General features: G+C 47.6%; 1 protein-coding gene across 1 annotated transcript in view; it reads left to right on the forward strand.

The window, feature by feature from the left end:
* Positions 1 to 23,335, forward strand: part of LOC109391448 (kinesin-like protein KIF28P) — a 74,514-nt gene extending 51,179 nt beyond the window's left edge. The window contains exons 7-18 of the mRNA XM_019659019.1: positions 244 to 298; positions 1,773 to 1,896; positions 2,890 to 3,034; positions 8,210 to 8,328; positions 8,942 to 9,049; positions 13,419 to 13,693; positions 15,637 to 15,771; positions 16,478 to 16,644; positions 16,891 to 16,997; positions 17,258 to 17,426; positions 17,698 to 17,846; positions 22,569 to 23,335. Coding sequence (XP_019514564.1) covers positions 244 to 298; positions 1,773 to 1,896; positions 2,890 to 3,034; positions 8,210 to 8,328; positions 8,942 to 9,049; positions 13,419 to 13,693; positions 15,637 to 15,771; positions 16,478 to 16,644; positions 16,891 to 16,997; positions 17,258 to 17,426; positions 17,698 to 17,846; positions 22,569 to 22,721 — 1,706 coding nt within the window. The 3' untranslated portion in view covers positions 22,722 to 23,335. The remainder of the gene's footprint in view (positions 1 to 243; positions 299 to 1,772; positions 1,897 to 2,889; positions 3,035 to 8,209; positions 8,329 to 8,941; positions 9,050 to 13,418; positions 13,694 to 15,636; positions 15,772 to 16,477; positions 16,645 to 16,890; positions 16,998 to 17,257; positions 17,427 to 17,697; positions 17,847 to 22,568) is intronic.
* The last annotated feature ends 50 nt before the right edge of the window (positions 23,336 to 23,385 follow it).

The raw sequence follows: 23,385 nt of genomic DNA on the forward strand, positions 1-23,385 counted from the left end.
CCAGAATTCCTATGAAAAAGGTAAAACTTTAAAAAGGTTAAGAATCCCACACAAAGAGGGCAGAGAGTAGAACAATAATCCATAAAGCAAGGTGATGTCCAAGCACCATTATGATTAAAAATCCCAGTGGGAAAGTCCCTTCACGTGATCCTACTGGAGAGAAAACAGCACTTCCCAAACATCAGACATGTTCAAGTCAAATCCTGGAAATTTCTGAAAATAAGTTATCCTCATTCTTTTCAGGTTCATGTGATGCTGGTCAGGCTGCTTCAAACACCATCACTCTTCAAGGTCTGGGGTAAGTTTACACGAACCATCTTTGTCCAGCGTTAGAGAACTGTGGCAACTCAGTCCAGAGAGATTCCCAAGATGCCTCTAGTCCATGTTGGCCGGGCCACAAACCCTGCTGGAACAAGAACGTGCCAGCGACCCCCTCTAGTGCTGACAGAAGCAAGCTTTGGGAAGGCCGTCAGGCCTCACCGAAACCCCTCCTGCCGTGCTGTTTCCTTGGCTCTGATCTTTGGGAGAAAAGGGAAAGTCAGTTTTCAGGTGCTGTATAATTCTTCACAAATAGTAGGTCTGGCCAGGAAATGAAGTTAAAAGGACAGGCCTACTACAGGTCTCTCAGAGTCGCTGCCAAAAGCAAAAGCATCCTGGGGTCTCCATGCTTGGAGCTCTCACCAACTGCACAAACGGAAAGTCCAGACTTTGAGGTGATCTGCTCCCCAGGGACGCCCTCAGGATTCCCTTTGGGAGCCCCTGTGGAGCCCGTGATGGGTTTCATAAGCTCAGAGCTGTCTCCCACCTTTGTAGCCTATTTGGGGAGCCCCTGCTCCAGGGCTCCCTTCCAGGACCACCTCCTCCTGACTGCCCACAGGTTTCCAGCCAATAGGCTTCATCAGCTCTTACTGACCATCTCCCCTCCCTCCTGAGCCAAAGCACATGGGCCCTGGGGGCGATGGGGTCGGGTGGGGGACAGTGCTGACTGAGGGGCCCCGTTGGCACCACTTCACCCTGCACCACCGGCTTCCAGCCCCTTCTCCTGAGGATCACCCTCATCTCGCTTTCCAGACCACTTCCTGTGGGGACCCCTAGTCCAACACACAGGTCTGCAAGTGGCTCAACTCCTTTCCCACGGGGTCCCTGGGCCCCAAGCAAATAGGGATATGAACAAGTGTCCCAACATCCAGAACATTCCATGACGGCCAAGGAATCCAGGGACATTCTAGACCAGTTAGGAAGCTGGTCATTCAGGGCAAGCAAATAATATCTAAAGGTGCCGATCTGACATCCCTGATATCCAGCCCCAAATGTAATATATAAAGTCTGGATTTATACACTAAAGACCCAGAAAGAGATCTAAACTTCCTTGTAATACGTAAGGCTCGTTATTAGTCACCTTCCCCAGCGTCTCTTTTGGAACATCTTGGTTTTCTTTTCATTTCCCCTCCACTCAATCTCACCGGCTGGGGTGTTTCTGTGGACTCTGGCCATGCCCCCTGCCTCTGTGTCCTGGCTCCTTGAGCCCCTCGGCACTCAGCCAGTGTGGGTCCTATTAATAAAAGGATCGCTTCGCCAGCTGCCAACTCCGTGTGCAGGGCCCCTCTGCACCCCGTTCTCCATCTCCACCCATTGTGAACCCCACAACTGCTTCGTGCCACTCTTAGCAGCCGGTGACCTCAACCTAAGTGTACAAGTGAGAAGGAGCAACCTAAACCGGTCACTCAAATTCTATTTCTCACCGTCACTTAGACAAATTCTTTTCTTTTCAGAATTTCAGATAAACACGCTTCCTTCACAAATTTGGATGGTAAAGTGAGTGTCACTCCACACAGCAAGTGCAAAGTGGTTGTGAACGGCGTGCCCATCACCACCAGGACGAGGCTGCAGCATCTGGTAAACGTCTCTGCCAGGGCACAGATGCTCCTAAATCCAACCAGGGACCACTCCAGAGCGGAGGCTGGACACTAACCAGCTTGGTCCTTCTACTGTGGTGTCGCGAAGATGGTCACAGCTGTGGAGTTGGGCGGTCTGAGAGTAAATCCCTGGGCCTCCTCTAAAACACAGAGAGGGGTGAATGAGATGATAACCCAGCACTAACATTTTGTGACATCTTAGATATTTTAGAAACCTGCCATCCTCTCCCCAGCAGCCCAGCCCGAGTGCCCCGCACCACGGGGCCTCGGACCAGCCTCCCTGCAGCCCAGTTCCCTCTCCAACACATTCTCCACATTGGAGCCACAGCGAGCCCTTTAGACAAGCAAACTGGATTAGGCCACCCGCTTCTGGAAGTCCTCCGGTGACCTCCCCTCTCCTCCTTTTTAGGACACCTGTGAGAGCTGCCCCATCTCCCCAGCCCCTCGGGCCTCACTTCTCTGTATGCGCTTCTAACGGTCACACCCACCTTTTGGGTGCCCAAAACATCCCGGTCTCTGTTCCCTGCCTCGCCCCAAATTCCCGCCCTTGAAGTCCCACCTTAAACAGTGTACCCTGGAAGAGGGCTTCTCTAATCCCCAGTGCGAATCGCGCCCCTTGGCACACTCTCGGAAGCACCGCCCTTTTTCAAGTGCCTCTCACAGGTTACTACAGCCGTAGTTTATTAAGTCATGCGGCGGGCTGGGTCTGTTTGGTCCCCACGGACTCCCAGAACCTGAAGGAGAGCCGGCGGTCCTTGTGAAATAAAGGAAGAAAGGAAATGAAAGCGTGCACGCAAAAGCAACACGCCCCCGCAGGCCTTCCCTCCTGGTTCACGGGCCTCTTCCCACAGCCGGGCTGGGCGCGCGCGGGCCGTGACCCTGCCTCCGGGAGCAAGCTGACCTCACCCCCTCTGGCCTCCGGAGGGTCCTGTGAGGTCAGCACCCTCCCTCTGAGCCCGCGTCTCCTCCCTAGGACCGCCTTATTTTGGGATCCAACAGTGCCTACCTCTACATCGGGTTTCCTGCTGAGCGAGGCGGTGAGGACTTGAGCAGGTTTGATTACGACTTTTTCCAGCTGGAGAGAGCAGCTGCGGAGGGAGTGAGTGTGGACAAGCTCGGTGAGCGCCCCGGCCCGACTTCTGGCATTTTCCATGGGCTGATTTGAAAGCTGCTGCTTTCACTGTGTGCTCTCCTGTTTTCCCTCAGAAAAAAATCTTTTACTGTGTCAATGTGCAACGTTTAGAAAGTTAAAATGTGATTTACATCTCAAAGATTTGTTTAATTCATTGAACTGTCTCCCACATCAATGGAGTAGAGAGGAGAGCAGTACAAAGAGCAAATGGAGGGAAGCATGCTGAAAACGAGACTGCTGTTAGACGAAGCTAGTTAATACCTTCACGGTAATGATCTACTGCTCAAAAATCATTTTAATTTGCTGATCTTCTACAAATTAACCTCTAATGGCTCAGAGTCCGGGCCCTAATCAATAGTAAGTATTCATAGTAAGTTCAGTAACCCACTGTTATCCACAGGGGATATGTTCCAAGACCCCCAGTGGATGCCTGAAACCTTTGATCGTACCCAACGCTATATATACTATGTTTTTTCCTACACATACATATCTATGGTAAAGTTTCACTTATAAATTAGGCATAGTAAGAGATTAACAATTATAACTAATAATAAAATAGAATTATAACAATGTACTGTAATAAAAGTTATGTGAATGTGGTCTCTGTCTTAAAACACTGTACTGTACTCACTCTTTTCTTGGGATGATGTGAGATGACACAATGCCTACGTGATGAGATGCAGTAAGGTGAGTGACGTAGGCATTGTGACATGGCGTTATGTTAGGCTACTGTCAGGTGACTTGAACATGGACACTGTGATACCCTGACAGTCCATCTGATCATCAAGATGGCTCCTAAGTGACTAAGGGCAGGTAGTGTGTACAGCGTCCTGTGCCAGCTGTGCTTTTCTCAAGGACACGACCTCTGCCTGAACTTGACTTACCACCCCATGGGTGGAGAGCAGTGAGATGCCCCCACATATGTGCAAAACAGTTCCTCCCTTTTCCTATACCAGAGGTGTTTTTCTCACAATTTTAGAAAAATAAATTGATTTGAAATTCGCCTCCCAAAGAACAGAGAGAGAGAGAGAGAGAGAGAGAGAGAGAGAGAGAGAGAGAGAGGGAGAGAGAGAGGGAGAGAGATTCACCTCCTTGCTCTCTTCTGATGTTCNCTGCTTATCAGATGCAACTCTGTGGCTGGCCGTTTGTATGTGAGAGACTGTGTGATGCCGAGGAAAGAGAAAATGGTACCCAGGAGTCCTGGGCTCTGGTCCCGCATCTGTCACAGACTGTGTAACTTGGGGCAAGCCATGTAAACCCTCTGTTTCTCAGTGAAAGGAGAAAGGGTGCCAGGTTTGCAAGTAAAAACACAGGATCCCCAGTTAAACTTGCATTTCAGATAAAGAGCAAGTTATGCTTGAGCACGGGTATGGCCCATGCAGTATTATATTTTCTCTGGCAGCTCTAGACAGGAGTGAGTGAAGCTGATAACCTCTAAGATTCCTCCTGGCCTGGGGCACATGGCAGAGTAGTCGCTGACAGCTCCAGGGGTTGTTATTACAGCAGCAACAGTGATTGAACAGGCTTTTTCATGAACTGAGTCAGCCCAATTGGCTGGGTGTGTTGCAAGCCCAGGACAGGTCAGCGGCTGGGCCCTGGGCCCTGGCTGAGCTGCTTCTGTTTATTGGAACCATGGAAGTCACTCAAGTCCCTTTTGGTCTTAATGGTTTACTGGGACCCGACAGGGTGGAATCTGGAATCACCTGGGGGGTGAGAGGCGCCCACTTTGGCCGTTTGCGACCAGAGCACGCCCAGCTTCTGGCCAGTGCACTGGCAGAGCTGCCTCCACTGCGAAGGAGTCCGAGGCCTGAGTGTATGTTCCTCCTGGCACACGACAGGGCCAAAAATGTCCGGAACAAAGCCGTGGTCAACACCTCGATGCTGATGAGAGAGTCGAGGGCAGAGAACAGCATGCTGCTGCTCAGATGTGGAAACTCCAGAATTACAGGTAAGCTGAGTCAGGAGTCAGCACTGAGTCCAAGCCAGCAGCCCGAGCAGGGGCGGTGCAGGCTGGGCCTGGGGCCTGGGGGTGGACGCCGGGAGGGTCTGAGCAGGGCCCGGCCCAGGCCTGGGGCACCGAGCAGCTTTGTCCAGCACATTCTGGCCCTGACCTTGGGGGAAAAAAATCACTTCATTTTGAGATATATTCACATGCAGTTGTAAGAATTGTGTCCCTGCCCTTTTAAAACAGTCTTTGTAGTTCATTTTATTATTTATTGTCCTCAATCACTTTTAATACTTCAGTGTTTTTTTTTCTGATGTGTATTATCGTCACGTTTCCATATAGTATGTTTATACTGCTATTTCTTGATTCCCCCCCCCATTCTTAGATATTATCTAGTGAATTTCTCCTATGGAAGATGATTTTTGCATTCATATACTGCTATCCGCCTCATACAGATATATCACAATCTTGATTAAATATTTTGTATGTTTTTATATTATAGTTCAAGATTCAATGAGAAAAACAAACCATTCTTGATATTTCAAAGAGGGTATTTGATGTTTGCAAAACCATTGAAAGGCCCTGGGAGCCCGAGTCAGGGAAAGCCATGTTACAGGGATTTGTAAAAAAACAAACAAACAAAAAAAACGCTACCATTAATCACCTGGGCGGCCTTAATGCCATTTTTATTTTGAGGTCATTATTTCTACTGGGACCACTTTTTCCTCACCCAAGTTGGATGGTGGCCATTTGACGTTTATTCTGCTGATGGCATCACAGAGTTACGTGATGTTTGAAGCTCAAGAAGCATCAACAGCAGCTCCCTCGTCTAAGACCACTCAGCCCCGGCTGTGCATTAGCGTCACCTGGTGCCTGGACACCACCCAGATCAATCAATCAACCACGGGGGCAATGGCGCTTCGTCAAGTGCCCCAGGTGACCTCACTCTGCAATTAGTGAGAACCACAGCTTCCAGTTAAGGCCTCAGATTTCAGTTTGACAGCGTGAGGTTCATATAATCTTAGGCCCACTAATAATTTAGAATGAGACNTTTAACCTTGCCTACTTTAAAATAGTTCATACTTGAGTTTTTCCAGTTGTTAGTACCTGTGGGCCTCAGTGGGGCATTCCCCCAAGAGTCTGGACTAGAAGGTGGCAGTAAGATGCCCTCTGAATGGCAGACTGCAAAAGCCAAACCAACGGGTCTTGGCAGATGTGTGCCAAGTCACCCGGGGGGACAGGATGACACCCAGACCTGTGAGACAAGGCCCTGGCTGAGGCATCACTAGGCTTTAACAAAAAACATGCGCTGGGTAGGAGGTTGGGGGTGGTCATTGGTCATCTCAGGAAGCAGATAAAAAAGAGAATTTGCAAAGACAACGTGCAAGCTCTAGAATCTCTATGGCTCCAATCTAAAACCTCATTTTCTTCATTACTAAAGCATCCATTTGAAAATACAGATGGTCACTGACTTAACAATAGTTCGACTTAGAATTTTTTGACTATAGGGTAGTGCAAAAGCCTTACATATTAAGTGAAACAGTACTTTGAATTAGGAATGGTGATCTTTTCCTGGGCTGGCCATGTGCCCTACGGTCCTCTCTCATGATGCTGGGCAGTGAGCTGCCGCTCCCGTCAGCCCCGCCATCACCAGGGTAAACACCCGGCACTCTGCAGTGTACTGTGTACCAGTGTTTTTTGTGGATATTCTGTTTTGTGTTTTCACATCCCCTCATGTCTATGAAACACCCATGTGTGTCTCCTGCTTCTGGTGAGAAGAGGTGGAGGAAGGCAGTTGCTCTTGAGAGGCAACTCAAGGTAAATTGCCCAACTGTAGGCTGATATAAGTGTCTGAGCACATTTAAGGTGGGCTAGGTTGAGCTATGGTGTCAGGGAGGTTAGGTGTATTAAATGTACTTTCAACTTACGATGTGTTCAACTTAAATGATGGGTATATCGGGATGTGACCCCATCGTAAGTGGAGGAGCATCTGTATTGCTGTGGTGATTAAATGAGGTGATATAAATGAACAAGTTTTCAAAGCTAAACACAGATAAAGGATCATTCACCAGGCTCCTGTGCTCTGGATCATGGCCAGGTCCATCGGTTACTTGCAGCTACCTGGGCAGTCATATTCCCTCCTGTCCACCCTCAGGGACCCTGCCCACCTCCACTTCATCACAATGCATGTTTTCTCATTCAAATTCTAGGACAATTAATCTGAAGTCGATCGCGAGACTTAAAACCATACAAGTGGCTACCTAAACATGAGCAACTCTTACAGGTCTCTGCAATGCTAACATTTGACTGTCATAAAACCCTGAGTAAACCTGNAGAGAGAGAGAGAGAGAGAGAGAGAGAGAGAGAGAGAGAGAGAGAGAGGGAGAGAGAGAGGGAGAGAGATTCACCTCCTTGCTCTCTTCTGATGTTCTTTACCAAAACCAAGTTAGGCTGTGCGGTACCAAGCCGCGATACTCCATCTGCTCATTTCCTGACTCACAGGGCTGACTGCACACCTCCTCCCAGCCCAGAGTTGGCGGCACGTGGAGGCTGAACAAGCCTCAGACTTTGGGCTCAAGGTGCTCAGAACTTTATGGAAACTGTGGGTCCTCAACACGGCAGCTGGTGGGAGGGTCTGAGGAGTGAGACGCAGGGCCAAGGGCACAGCGTGAACCCATGGGCAGGGAATCCCTCAAGAGCGGAGAGCTCCTGACAAAGGTGGCACCGAGCTAGGTCTGGCAGGGGGTCTGCTCTCCCATAATCTCCACGCCCCTCTCCGCCAAGCCTCCCCACATTGAATAGAAGTGACAACAGGTTGTTTGCTGGGCCAGCCGCAGCTTCAGGATATACTAGTACCCCCAGACCTTCCTGCTAGGGAACCCCCCCACCCTCCTTCCTGGACAGTCTGGGGCATCTTGGGTCAAGGACCCTGAGACTGAGAATGGCAACCAGGGTTCAGAGGGCCTCCTGTCACGATGCTGCCAACGCCTGGGTTGAAATGAGCAACTTCTTAAATAAAAGCCACGCAGCGTCTTTCTTCCCTACTTATTTACATTTTTAAAAATGACATGCTTGTAATTTTAAAGTGTAGCTATTTGATGAACAATTGAATGAATGACTAAATGAATGAATCAATAGGTATATCAATTTCTTCATGGCTGAAAAGTGTCCCGGAACAAATGGCTGACTTTCACTCCCATTCTGACTTTTTCCTAGGTGCTGGAAACAGCGGGGATGGGAAGGCAGACCCCAGCGTCCTGGCTGTGTTCCAGGACTACGTCAAACTGATGCCACTGGTCGCAGAAGCAAATCAAATGAGTGAAGAGCTGAAGAAGGTAAGAGCTAGAAAATGGTATAATGTCAGGTCCAGAACGGACCTCGGAGAATAGGTTCAACCCCCCTCATTCCCACTGCCCCAAACTGGCTTCATGGTACAGAGGAAGACACAGAGGCCTGGAGAGGTGAGGTGCTTTGCCCAAGATGCCCCAACAAGCCCGTGACAGAATCCAGGCCAACACGCAGGCCTTCCCGTCCCAGCCCCTGGGCAACATTCCTTCTGCTTCTGGCCCACCACAGCCACCAGGACCAAAGACCAACACCCCATCCCAGATTGTCCCCCAGGGGGGCCTCTCTGGGTACAGACACATTGATGGCTTCTATATCACAGAGAAGACCTGTGTTGGGGTTAGCTCCCTGGTGACACAGGATCCTAATCATCAGGAAACTCGTAAGAGGCGTCATCACTTTGGTAAGGCCTACAAGTGTTAGTTCCGGGATACTGGTTAGGAATTTCTGATGCTTTGTCATTTGTCTTGGTGGGACTTCCAAGGAACAAGAGTTGGACCATCCTCTTAAAGTCTGAGCGTGGGGAGAATGAAAAAGAAATGGCCAAGATGATATAGACTGATAAATGTAAGATTATTTCATGAGACGTGTTTCTCTTACCAGGAACTTAAAATGGAACTGAAAGTGAAGAATTTGGCGTCGTCAGATTCCAGGGGCAATGACCTACAGAAAGAGGTCATGGTGAAGGTGACCAACCAAAGGACTCACGAGGTGAGGCTGCCTCTGGGGGCAGGAGTGAGCCTTCACAGGGGCTTCCGAGGAGCGTTCCTGGGTCAGTTTTACCAGCTGCAGCCTGTGCAGACCCAGCAAAGGGGCGAGATGTGTTCCAAGTGTGAGCTGGGCTTCTGGGGGACAGATTCTGGGGAGAGGAGAACCCCGCCTCCATGTTTCTCCTCCTGGGTCCCTCTCCCCCACAGCAGCCAGGTCCTGGGATCTTTCCTAACCAGCAGCATGGAGCATTGTCTGCTTGTTTTTAACACGATGCAAAGGCTTTAGTACCAGAAGGGAGCCCGAAAATGCGCATGCACGCACAAGAGAGCGAGCTGCCATTCTGAAGCCATGAGGAAGTCCACACTTCTTCCATTAAGAATCCAGAAAAGGCAGTCTCACCACTCTGCTGGCTGGTCCTTTCCCGTGTTTCAGATTGCCCACAGTCAGGAAGGTCCTTTCTAGGAACTTAGGACCCGTTTTCCTCTCCCTCTGCCCATCTTTTGGTGTCCTTTATGTCCCGTGAGTGGGGGAGCAGCCCTGTAGCTGAATGCTCACTCCTTAGCCACTCTTCAGACAATGTGCCCCTAATTCCCAGGTGACTTTGGGTGCTGTCCCTTCCCCAAATTCTCAGTGCACACGCCCTTCCTTAGCGGCAGGTCTTGTAGCAGAGGTGCCACTGGAGGAGGAGCTGGCCACGGGTGGGGACTTCCCGGTCACTGGATTGTATGCTTTACTGAGCAACTAACTGGTTTCTCTGGGTTCAACTTTTCTGCTCATTGCCTTAAAATTGCTAACATTTTCTGGGTGAAGATCAATTTTTAAAAGCTTTTGAAAATTGTGAAATGTGACCAACACAGAGAAAAGACTACACATGGATATGTTCACGTTATATAGTAAACACACAGGTACTCACCATCCAGTTCAAGAGGCTTTGCACTCGTGTCTGCCAGGTGCCAGGGCCACCAAGGTCATCGCTCATTTAACTGGCCCCCGGGCTGTGAACACCCAGGGAGCAGCCTGAGTAAGGGCCACCTACTTCTGAGACTTTCCTTTCCTTTGTCCTCTCTTCCTCTGACCAGCACCAAAGGGGGCCTCCTCTACGTCTCCTAGTGTGGAGGAAAGGGGGAGACATGTGTCTGAGTCGGTTCAAGCTGCTATAGCAAAATACCAAAGACTGAGTGGCTTAAACAACAAACCTTTCTCACAGGCCTGAAGGCTGGGAAGTCCAAGATCAAGGTGCCAGGGGACCTCATGTCTGTGGAGAACCTTCTTAGTTCCTAAAATGGCCATCTTCTCGCTGCGCCCTCACGTGATGGAAGGGGCGAGGGAGCTAGCTCCCTGGGATCCCTTTCATAAGGACACTAATCCCATCCATAAGGGTTCCGCCCTCATGACCTAATCATCTCCCAAAGGCCCCACCTCCTAACACCATCCCATTGGGGGTTAGGCGTCAATATATGAATTTGGGGGGACACAAACATTCAGCCTATAGCTGCATGTTTGATGCTGGCTCACCTCACACACCCAGTGTCATTCTCAGAGGTCTCAGTGTGATGCGGGAAGGTCTCCTGTAAGACGCCCCACCCTGGGGAGTCAGCCTGGACTTTGGTGTTTTTTCTGGCAAATGCCATCAGGGCAAAGAAGCTTTGGTGATCCAATACTCCACATGTCTTTCTGGGCTAGGCGTTCCCCCAGAATTTGGTTTTGCAGTTTGCTGCGGTCTTGGCAGATCTTGTTTTAAGGAGATTTTTCATTTTTAAAAACTTTTTTCCATGCTATTGTTTTTTACTGTTTATTTCTTATTACAGTTTAAGGTGATTTGAAAAATATTTTATTCAGCCTTTTATTGGGTTGTTGGAAAAGTCATGATGTATTTTTTTCTATGTTTTTCGTTGCAAAAATGCGTCATGACTTCTCCGACAACCCAATATATTGTTAGCAGGAAGGTTACATGAATAACACAGGCTGCCATGTTCAGAAATAGAATGCAAAACAGTGTTTTCACATTTTATTGTTATGTGTGTCGAGTGGGGAAGCTGAGGCCTGGGTACATTCTGAGACACAATTTTCCTTCGGCCTAACATCACTGTCTCAGTCATGAATGAGCTTTTGACAGGACCGCTTCTGCATAAACCACACTGGGTTTTCTTTTAAACGACTGTGCACTAATTACTTTTATGGTGATTTCCCATTTTTCTTTTTTCTTATGCAGAGATTAATCTTACTGATCTGTCACCTTTAAGGGTTGTCCATTTCTACCTTTTTTTTTTTTTTAAGATTTTATTGGGGAATTGGAGGAAGGGGAACAGACAAGTTGCTGTCTTTTTGTTCTTCAGTCTAGTTGTGGAGGACATTGCCTTACTGGCTCAAGTTGGTATTATCATTGCGCTCTTCCCGGGTGAGGCAGTCACTCGCCGGCCATTGGATGACCGCTCATGGTGACTCACAGCAGCCAAGCTCCAGGTCGAGCTGTTGTTCACCATCTTAGCTGTAGAGGGCGCAGCGTCACTTGCCCATGTGGGATCTGAACCGGTGGCCCTGCTGCTCAGAGCTCACACTCCCAAGCCAACGAGCCACTCGGCCAGCCCCATTTCTACCTTTTAAAAGTACCGGTGACCTTTCCTCAAACAAAGCCTTCCTCAGGAGCCCTCTGAAAGGCTGGTAGTAACTCCTGGTAGTTTCTTGGGACATCTTCTGTGTGGTTTTGAAGGCTACGAGACAAGGCTGGTGGGAGCAGCAGTGGGCTGCAGGTGCAGACACCGTGGCACTTTTGGGTGGTGGTTCTTGTAAATGTTCACTCCAGACCACATGGACAGTCAATGCAGCAGCAGCTACATGGAGGAGACAGCGTCCACTGGCTCTTGTGTGACGGTTAGAGCCATACATCGCAGACAAGTTCAGGAGCAAGCCAGGGCCATGTGAGGGCTCGGTAGGGTTTTCTAAACAGGAAATGCAGCCAGCTGGCAGTTGCTTTCGGCAGTACCTGCCTAACAGCTGTGGGCTCAGGCGAAACACACATCCAGCCAGGGAGCCAGGTAACCCAGCCTGTCCCCAAGCCTTGCTGACCTGCCCAGGATAACATCTGTTTTACCTGTCCCAGGGCCTGCGGTCTGATGCCACAAGTAAAGGCAGTGGGCTGATTTCATTCGATTCCCATTATCTTAGTTCCCAGCCTGAAGGTCTTTAAAAACCCCAGACTAGAATTCTTGTTGTACTCTGCTCCCCACAGTATGTGCCACAGCCAGGTTCTCATTTAGTTTTTTTTTTTTTTTTAATATGCTCCATTTCTTTTCTCATTTAGTCTTTCCAAGCCTCTGCGAGAGGGATACCGTGTTCTTCACTTTGAGGCAAACAGAGAAAGATGAAGTTTTTTAGTGTCTGGAGGAAGTCCTTTTTATGAAAATACGTCACACTTGGAAGAATGATTTATCTGTTAGTTTTTTGGGTTTTTTTTCCCAGTTGCTTAGAGAAAGAGTTGCTGGTTGTACCTGGTAACCACTTCTGAAGTGACATTTATGTTCAAGAAATATCCTATTTAAGTAGAAGCCCTTGTCCTGTGGCTTATGCTCTCGTCTTCTCTCAGTAGCCAGTGTTGATACTTGGGTCCCTCACCTAGTGAAGGGACAGACACTGGCAGGTTCTTGTCCTGGACTTTCTGCTCACTGGGTGTGAGCACAGATACTTATTACTCACAGTTTATAGGTTAGGGATCCAACGTGGATCTCACTGGGCTAAAAACAAGGGGTCGGCCGGGCTGTTGTGCTTTCTGGAGGCTCGAGGGAGAATCTGTTTCTTTGCCTTTTCATCAAGCTTCTAGAAGCCACCAGCAAGCCTTGGCTTATGGCCATCTTCCTCCATCTTCAGTCAGCCACACAGATATCTCTGACCCTGCGTCTGTCACATGTTTCTCTGACCCTCTGTCCTCCCTTCCACACAGGCCCATGTAATTACACTGGGCCTACCTGGAGAATCCAAGCTAATCGCTGTAAGGTCAGCTGATAAGCAACTGCAAGTCCTCTCTGCCATGTAACATACTCACGAGTTCTGGAGACTGGGACATGGACATCTTTGAGGACCATTATTCTGTGTACCACAAGCCCCCAAATCTTCATTTGTCCTGGGAGAGTTCTAAGTCCTCCATCATCCCCTCTGGGTCATTTCCGGGCTCGGGCAATTTAAGCAGCGGGTCAGGGATGGATACTGTGCTCTCGAAGGACCTCACCAAAGGTCAGTTTGAGGAGGGCGTTCTGTGGCCTTGGGTACCCAAAACCCAGCCCCTCGGAGGGAGCATTCTGGGGCAAATCATAGAAATGAATGGTTGGGGCAGCCGATGAAATAAAATGTCGGTGACCTACCTTTGTGTTTCCAGGTGTGGATGTGGTCGAAAGCCAAGTTTATCAATAGGAAATTCCTAATGGAAGAGCTTTACCAGCACTTCCTAGATGGAGAGGACAAGCGCGTGGCTCAGGAAGACGACCCCTTCTGGGATCCTGCTGAGGTCGTCCACTTGGGCTCCGCTCACATCTGGCTGCAGACGCTTGCCTACTGCATGAAGCTGGAGGAGCAGGTGGCGTTTCTGAACTGCGACGGCCTGGAGGAGGCAGTGCTGCACATCCACATGACGCCCTGCTCCCCGGCGGGACAGTGGGTATCTCCTACCCCCCCCCCCCCGGCCTAGTTCTGGGTCTGTCACACACAGAAAACTCAGAGCAAGCCTGAGTTCTCCTGGAAGGGGTGGTCAGGCTGGGACCCCGAAGAGGTCACTCACGAGACAAACGAATGAGCTCATTCTTTCATGATCTGGCCTCATCAAATCTGGCAACCAAATCAGCTGACCTGAATATTTAAAATCCAAGCCCAGCAGCATTCAAGCAGCTCAGCACTGCCCTGGGGGACCAGAGGAAGGAAGAGGGCCTCCTGAAAGAGGCAGGAGTAGGAAGAACCCTGAACAAGAACTAAAGACCTAGGTTGGTTCCCAATAACGGGCCCTCAGGGTAGAGTCGCCAAGTGTGCCATAGGACCGTCCGCCCAGAGCCCTCCCTGGCACCCATGGGGTCCCATGCAGTCTGCTGTTCCCATGCTGACAAAGCCCAGGAGCCAGAAGCAGAGAGCTCACCCCTTCATCCTTGGCACAGGCTCGGGTCATTTCTTTGTTCCTTTTCTCAAAGGAGACACTGAGGTGTCTTTGTTTCCTTCTGTGGCCTCATTCTATGCTGTTATCTGACCTTTCTGTGGGTACAGCCTTTGTTTTAACTCTACTCCATTATGTTTTACCCTCCTCTCAGGATATCTAACCTGTTTTCTCTCTTCAGACTAGGCAGTATAGGCATTTTTTTTTTTTAAGATTTTTATTGGGGAATTGGGGGATGGGAACAGCGCTGGGGGAATTGGAAGAGGGGAACAGACAAGTGGCTGTCCTTTTATGTTCTTCAGTCTAGTTGTGGAGGACGTTGCTTCACTGGCCCAAGTTGGCACCATCATTGTGCTCTTCCCGGGCGAGGCAGATCAGTCGCCGGCTTCTGGATGGCCACTCACTGCGGCTGCTGGCCGCTCATGCTGGCTGCTGGCTACATACAGTAGCCCATGGCAACCCACTGCCACAGGGGCTGCAGCCTATGCCGTTGCTGGCGACTCACGGCAGCCCAACTCCAGGTTGAGCTGTTGTTCAGCATCTTAGTTGTAGAGGGCAGTGTCACTGGCCCTCATATGTGGGATCCGAACCGGGGCCCTCTGGCGCTCCAAGCCAGTTCTTAACCATCGTGCCACTCGGCCGGCCCTAGGCAATTTTTATAAAAGCTAAAGTCTCTTAGCAATTCTACGCAGAGGCTGGCGGGAATGGGGGTCTAGTCTGGGTGCCAGGGCCCTCATACACCCAACGCCATCTTTCTTTGTGAAGAGGAAATGAGCTCAAGAAGGGAGCAAGAGAATTGCAAGGTCCTATGGCTGAGAGACCGAGCTGACCCCTGACTCACCACTGTCTTTACTGGGACTCTAAGCAACTTTCCAGTCATTTGGCTATCTCCAGCCTCTAGGCTGCCTGATGGTTTGATTTCTCATTGCAAACTATTACGGTGACATTTAAGTTTATAGGTGTCAGTCTTTGTGAGATTGGTTGATGTGAGAGAGGTCCCCTGTTGGAAAGCTGTCCGAATTGGTTTCTGAGCTTGTAGGCTTGGAGTTGACGCTGGACGAGGAAGAGCTCCCCAAGGAAAAGGATACCTTGAGAGGCTGTATCTGGGCAGCCAGTTGGCCTCCCTTGGGGAGCAGCACCTCTGTCCCACTGGAACCTACCTAGGTCTTCACTGTGAGTGTAGCACCCACATCTGGGTGCATACCACATGAAGATGTTATGTTCCTGTCTCCTCCTTGAGAAGGACCACACCCTACCGTGGAGTATCAGCATAGAGGGGACTCCTGTTAAGTGTCTCTTGAATGAATGAGTTCTACAGCTGGTAATTTTACCTACTCTTCCTTCAGTGAACTTGGCCATCTCTTAAGGAGCCTATGTAATTCCCTTTGACATCCAAAACCTGAATTGCTTGGGTCCAGGCTAACCTGAACCCAATGTTCATCTCTTCTCTTTCTAGAGCCTGTGGTGAGGAAGACGTGGTTACTGACCCTTGGGAGCTGCTGGGCAAGAGGATGGATTTCCAGATTCACATTGTGCGGTGCCTTGGTGCCCGGTGGCTGAAGGAAGATGCAGAGCGGGGCATCCAGATGGGGTACCAGCCTGGCCCCCACAGCTGCGGGGCACAAACCACCTGCCTTGTGGGTTCTATGGGAGGGAGTTTTTCCTCAAGTTTATCATGACATTTTCTTAAGTTTCTCTGCTCAACCCCAAAAAGACTATTTCCCCTTTCTGCTTAATAGAGAAGCCACACATCTCTCTAGGTTGGTTGACTGTGATCAATGTGTACTGATCCTTCTAAGTGACTGAAGCAGGAATTTTAATTATCAGAAATTTTAATTATCAGGAAGAATATCCAGTAACGCTGTGTTATCTAAGTAGAATGGTTGTTTCGTTTTTCACTTGGAAACTAAAGGACTGTATTACAATATGTCAGAAGCACCAGGTATGCTTAATTAGGCTAAAAGGATATTATTAAAAGATAAAGCAATAAATGGATATTTTGAAGGACAAAAAAACAAAAAAAACCTCAAATGGAAAATGGATTTCAATTTTAGATTATCTAAGTAGACAGTATTTATCAAAATCCTTTTCCTTTTTTTGTTAGACATTTACTGTTATCCCTGTCATGACGATACTCATGTTGAATAGCTGAGATACTGGAGGCGCAAATCACGAGAATCAATTATAGGTCTTCTATCAACTACCCAATGCAAGCTATCATTCTCTGGTTCATCTGATCCTTTTCTTTACAAACATGCCCCTTCTGGTTTTCCACTATGTTTATGTTCTTTCCTCAGGTACAGAATTTATGATCTTCCACACACTTTATATACCAAGCCTGTATGGAAAGTCGTGAATCCCCAAATTGAAGAGTCTGTGCAATTTACATCCCTAAATGCGTCTCAGGACTTTCTGAATTATTTACAGACAAACGCTCTCATTGTTGACTTATGGGGTCTTCAAGGTACCACGTTTACTTCCTCTTCTGCATGGCGCATCCTTTATTCGGTATCATGTCAGTATATTCAGAGCTGCAGAGGAGGGCAGGGGAGGTGCTCAGGGTCTTGACTCGGTGGCCAAGAGCCATCTTCCCCTGAGTCCCTGGGGTCAAATCCACAGGGGATTATGTGGTTTGACATCTCCTCACACAACTCCAGGGCTGGAAAACTGAGGCGCTTCTTTCCTTGATGGTGTCTCCCCCACACTACAGAAGGCTGTACCGAACTGAGCTGCTCTCGGCTGGACCTCAAGGTCACAGGAGAAGGCCACATCATGGTGGACACCAAGAAAATTTCCACTGTGATGGATATAGGCCAGGTGTGTACATGTGACACTGACATGGATGTCACGAATGACAACAACATCTCAGATGTCAATTACTTGGGGATCATCAATGCTCCTTTCCCTTAACAAACATGTTCTTAATTTACTCCTCTGTACCTGGAGGGGCTTAAGCCCTGCGAACCCCCCCCCACACACACACACACTCCATTGAATTGTCACGTGGTAGTAAAATTGCCAGTTTCAAAGGACATGCAAATATCCAGCCAAAGGCTAAAGTGCCATGTTTTTTGTAGACTACATCAACCCAGACATCAGAACTTTATCTGAAGCTGCTCAAGTTAGAACAGGAGACGGAGCTGCTCAGAAACATTAACAGAGCCCTCAGAGAGGAAAATGTGTTTCTCAGAGAATCACTTGAGAAAACTGGTTCTAGTCAACAAGGTGAGAGGCCTCCCGAGAGTTGCTTATTTAGCTTCTCTCTAAACACCTACATTTGGGGTGTGTATTTGTCTTTCTAAGAAATGAGCTTTTTTAATGAGTTAATCCATTATCTTGTTTCATCAAAAAAAGCAGTCTAAATCGGTGCCTGATATGCTGATGTAGTGAATGCCACTGAGGTAAAGAAATATATAAATACCTGGTTAAATAAATAGATAAGTAAATAAATGTCATTTTTTTCTTTCTCCCTCAGCACACAAGCCTCCCGATACCCTAAAGATAACTGGGAGGGCAGCACAACTGCCAGCAGCCAGAGAGATGCATCAAAAGTGCCCTCGGCAAGCCAGCTATGACGGAGAATTTGCCAGAGCTCTGAAAGTCTTCTACCAAAGCATGAATGTGGCCAGGGGGCAGTTCCTCAAGCTGAGACACTACAAGCCTCCTGTAAGTAACCGGAGGGAGGAAAGGGACTCCCTTTCCATTAGTACGTCTATGAATGTCACAGAACTGCGCTTTCTGCACTTGGGCATATGTGTGTGTTTAAGCAGAATAGTAAGAGGAGGCCTGAAACAAACAGAAGGGGGGCACACTTCTCTCGGCCCTCCATCCACCTTTGCTCCTGCTCGTTTTATTTCATGTACATGGCTGGTTCCTGGCAGCCATGGCTACTGCAGGACTGATAATCGTTCACTTTATGAAATACAGAAGAATATCCCAGAAATGCAAGTTTGGTTTATCGTTATAAAACCAAATAAATATAATTCATCACAGTAAGATGTTATAGGAGAAACATCATGATTCCTTCAATAGATGCAGAAAAAGCACGTGATAAAACTCATCCTCCTGCCACAATAAAAACTCGAAGCAAACGAGGAATAAAATGGACATTCCTGAATCTGGTAAAGGCGATCGTAAACGAACACACTTAGCAGGCATCATGCTTAATGGTGAATCCCTGAAAGCCTTCCCTTTCACATCAGGAAGAAGTCAGGGACACCAGCTGTTGTCACTTCTGTTTAAGGCAAGAAATACAAGGTATGAAGTTTGGAAAGGAAAAGGCAACTGCAGTAATAGCATGCATTTGGATAATTCTTACTGAGCTTTACAGCTACTGACTCAATTCTCACGACAGCACTGAGGCAGGTACTATAATTAGCCATATTTTACAGTCAGTGGGTCCAAGGCACAGAGCGGTTAAGGAACCTGTGCAGTGATAGCCAACCAGTAAGTAGCAGGGCCACCCCCAAACCCAGACAGGGCTGCTCCACAGTCCGTGCTCCTTCGCACTACACCAGGCTGCCTGCTGCTGTTCCCAGATGACATATTTATGTAAATAGAAAATCCAGGAGGAATTACAAGTAAACAGAATTACAAAGTTGCTGGATACAAAAATCAATATTTAAAAAATCAACTGCATTTGAAAATAACAGCACCAAGTAGAAAACATTTTAATACAAGAAACCATTTATGATTGCATCAAATATATGAAGTACAGTAAGTCCTCACTTAATGTCAATAGGTTCTGTGACTTTAAGCGAAATAGCATATAATAAAACCAATCTTCTCACAGGCTAACTGATATAAATGAGTTAAGTTCCTACAGTATCTTCAATGTTATAATGAAATGACATTATCTGACGACCTGCTGTACTCAGGCCTATAACTAACTATGTACTTCTATGGAGAAAAATGTAAAACTTGTTTGAGAGGTGTTACAGATATAAATAAATGGAGAAACATGCCATGTCTCCATGGTTTGGAAGATTCGCTATTATAAATCTATCCAGTCTTCCCAAGACTCAATATAATACCAATCAAATGTGATGGAATCTGACAAGATGATTCCACAATTTCGATGGAATTGCAAAAAGCAAAGATAAGCCAAGACCAAGACCCCAAAACAAGGTAGGAAGACTTGGCTGACCTGATATCTAGGCTTATTTTAATGCTACTATAGACAGTAAGCTGTTGGCCCAAATATAGATAAGAACAGAAGGCCCAGAAATAGCTTCACTCAGGAATAGAGGTTTGCTATATGGCAGAGGTGAAACTGCAGGTGAGTGTGGCAAGAATGGATTTTTCAATGATCGGTACTAGGAGAATTAAGAATATGTATGAGGACAAATGACATTGGAATCTTATCTAAAACTATTCCCAGAAGTCAGTTTTAGCGAGAATTAAAGACCCTAAAAATAAAAGGTAAAAACCCTAATGCTGTTAGAAGTTACTTCAGGAGACTGTCTTCATGTCCTCACAATGGAAAAAGATTTCCGAAATGTGACATAAAAAACACCTAGCTTTAAAGAAAAAGACTGATAAATTCACCTACGTTAAAACTGTAAACCATGGTCCAGATACCAAAATGAAGTCAAAAGGGATGGAGAAAGTTATTTACAACACATTTAACATATAATGAATGAACTAATATCCAAAATAAAGAACTACACCCCCCGAAAATAGAAAAAAACAGATAATCCGATAGAAAACAATGGTCAAGAGACTTGAGCAGTAACTTCACACAAGGGGAAATAAAAAAGGCCAATAAGTATTTGAAAAGGTGCTTAACCATTAATAGTTTGGGAAACACTCATTGAAACCACAATGAAATACTATTATAAACCCACCATACCGGCAAAAATTAAAGTCTGAAAATGTCACGTTTGGGTGAAGATATGAAGCAAGAGAAACTCTCACGCACTGCAGGAAGGAGTGTAAACTGGTACAACCACTAAAAAATGGTTTGCCGTTTACCTAATTCGAGCTGAGGACACATCAGGCCTAGAAGGTACAATTCACTCTTCTCCAGAGTGAACTGGTTCTGCAGAGGATTTAGCCCTAACACCCTGATGCACAAGTTCTCAAAGTATGGTCCCCCTACTACCGTGTTTCCCCGAAAATAAGACCTAGCCGGAGAAGAAGCCCTAGCATGATTTCTCCAGGATGTGGCAGGCACGCAGCCCTCACATGAGGGTTTTATGATCTGTTTCAGGGAGAAGGGTGCATTTTCCACAAACTCCTTCAGCTTAAAATATTCAGTATGCCAAGGTGCCATATTTTGGCACCTAAAATCATGCGAGGGCTTATTTTCTGGCTAGGTCTGATTTTGGGAAAAACAGAGTAGCAGCTTCAGCATCATCTGGGGTCTTGTTAGAAATGCAAATTCCAGGGCTCATCCCAGACCTTGTGACTCCAAATCTCTAGATGTGTGGGGCCCAGTCATCTGTGCTTTCACGAGCCTGCCAGACGATTCTGCTCTAAACTGAAGTTTGCAAACCACCTCACTAAGGCACCCAATGTATGTGATGCATTCATTTCTTCCTTATTATCTAGAATGGTACTAGTTAGTCACCATTTTTGAGAAAACTGAGAAGACGGTCACTCAAATAATTTTCTGTTCTGTGGTTCAGATGAGGGGCCAGCTGAAACACTGCAACTTTTGCCTATGTGCACTGCTTATTTATTTATTTTTTTTAGCTGAGCCATCCTGCCACCTGTTTGGCAGCTCAGCGGCAGCTCAGCTCAGGCCGGACTCGAACTGCTGTTGCTCAGAGCTCAAACCTTTAAGCGAGCTCTTAACCAACTGAGCCACTCAGACGGCCATGCACCGGTTATTCTTAACACCACCTTCCGTAATAGCCCCGCACTGGACACATCCTAATATCCAACTTGGTGCTGCTGTGAAAACGAACTACAGCCACATGTGACAGGGGGACTCTCACCACCAATACTGCTGACTGAAACCTGCAAGTCCCAAAGATGCCATTCAGTATGATTCCGCAAATGGTCAAAAGATAGGCAAAACATACTGTTTTGGGCTGCATTCTAGGTGGCTAGGAAACGATCACACAAGTCAAGTTAGTGGTTGCTTCTGGGGGAGAGGGTGAGGGAGTGACCGGGAGGAGCTCAAGAGACAGAGTTCTTTCTTGAGCAGGTGTGTTCACCCTAACACACATATGTCCCTTGGCATATGTTTTGGGTACAATTCTGTATGCGTACCTCACAATATAAGAGAAAGAAAAACTGGTTCCATAGACAGTCTAAACAAAGTTAAAAATAAGCCATAGCCTGGGAGAATCTATTTGTATTATTTATCATCAAAGATTAGTATCCAGGGCCGGCCAAGTGGCACATTGGTTAAGAGTTGGCTTGGGACACCAGCTCTGAGCAGCAGGGCCCCGGTTCGGATCCCACATGAGGGCCAGTGATGCTGTGCCCTCTACAGCTAAGATGCTGAACAACAGCTCAACCTGGAGCTGGGCTGCCACGAGTTGCCGCTGATGGCGTAGGCTGCAGCGGGGCTGCAGTGGGCTGCCGTAAAGCTACCGTGAGCGGCCAGCAGCCGGCATGAGCTGCTGTGAGCAGCCATCCAATGGCCGGTGAGCGACTGCCTCACCTGGGAAGAGCGCAATGATAATACCAACCACAGGCCAGTGAAGCAACGTCCTCCACAACTAGACTGAAGAACAAAAAGGACAGCAACTTGTCTGTTCCTCTTCTCCGATCCCCCAACACTGTTCCCCTCCCCTAAATCCCCAATAAAAAAAAATCTGAAAAAAAAAAGATTAGTATTCAGAATATATAAACAATCACTTTTAAAATAAGGAAGACATGTTGGAAAAAATGGCCAAAGTTCTTGAGCAGGCTTTTCACCAATAATTAGGGAAAAAGAAACCAAAACGAGATGCCTTGACACACGATCTGCCCTCTGCCCACCCCACCTTAGTGAACTCTGTCGCCATCTCCTCCATCCCTGGTCACTGGCACTCTGGCCCACAGGTGTCCCTGCGATCCCTTCTCAGGGGTACCTGCTTCCATGGGGCAGGGGATGCACAGGCCAACCCTACTGATGGGAGAGCCCCCACCCCACACGGTCCTCTGCAAACCCCAGGACGTCTGCAAGATTACAGGAACACAAACCATTCTAATTAGAAATGTTTGGATTACCACCAATCTTCACTATTGGCAGTGACTAAAGGGCTGGCCATTCATACAGCCTTCCTGAGACCAAACATGTTCCCAGGTGACTTACTGCCTTTGCTGGCAGCTTTCAAATGCAGCTTTCTAGCCCAAAGGGAGAACTTATGGGCACCCCCCTTGTGTGTACAAACAGTGTTTTTACTCTAATGATGTGAGTCTACTATTTTTTTTCTTTCGTTTATTTTTTAGGAAGACAATCAAATGCTTCGGCCATTTGTACACCAACAGTCACAAATGTTAAGGGACTTTGGGGACCTACTTGAATCCAGCTTGTGGAAACTGAAAAATGATGTAGCTCTTATAGTGAAAAAGAAGAGAGAATGTTTATTGCATAGCGAATAATGAGGATATACCAACTGAAAACACTGCACTTTGCGCCATGACGATTACTTGGGCTGCTAACGAGCGTAATGAACTTGGCTATCAGAGCTGAACTGTGGACTCAATTTCCCAATTACTCAACCTATTTCTTCTACCATTTTAAAGCAAACCTCTTCTTCATTTTGATTTAAAATAAAAAGGGAGTCTCGCTCGAAGGCAGGAAAATCTGGGCTGGTGATTTCTGCTTCATACCTGCAGCCCAGGGGCTTCTGGGAAAGCCTAGGGTTCTGCCTGCAGCTTAGGTCCTGACTGAATATACACATATGAACCAAAATATAACCTGTACCCTCAGAGCCCAAGTATGGAGCTCCGGGTGGTGATGGCAGGACCAGGGGTCAGCAAAGTGTCATGGAATCGTGTGGCAGAACAGCAGGGAGGCTGTGGGAAGGAAGTAGGAACACCTTCTCCCTCTCGAACTGAGCCTCAAAGTTCTGGGACAATTTGCGGAAAGTGTACTGCTTGCTTCAAGTGAGTAATATACTTTCTGCAAACGAGAACAGGTAAAACCTTGGGGGGGTGGGTTAAAAAGAAAATTAGGGGGCGGCCGGTTAGCTCAGTTGGTTAGAGCGCAGTGCTCATAACATCAAGGTTGCCGGTTCGATCCCCACATGGGCCAAGGAGCTGC

Source organism: Hipposideros armiger, unplaced genomic scaffold (assembly GCF_001890085.2).
Source record: "Hipposideros armiger isolate ML-2016 unplaced genomic scaffold, ASM189008v1 scaffold_293, whole genome shotgun sequence".
Lineage (NCBI taxonomy): Eukaryota > Metazoa > Chordata > Mammalia > Chiroptera > Hipposideridae > Hipposideros > Hipposideros armiger.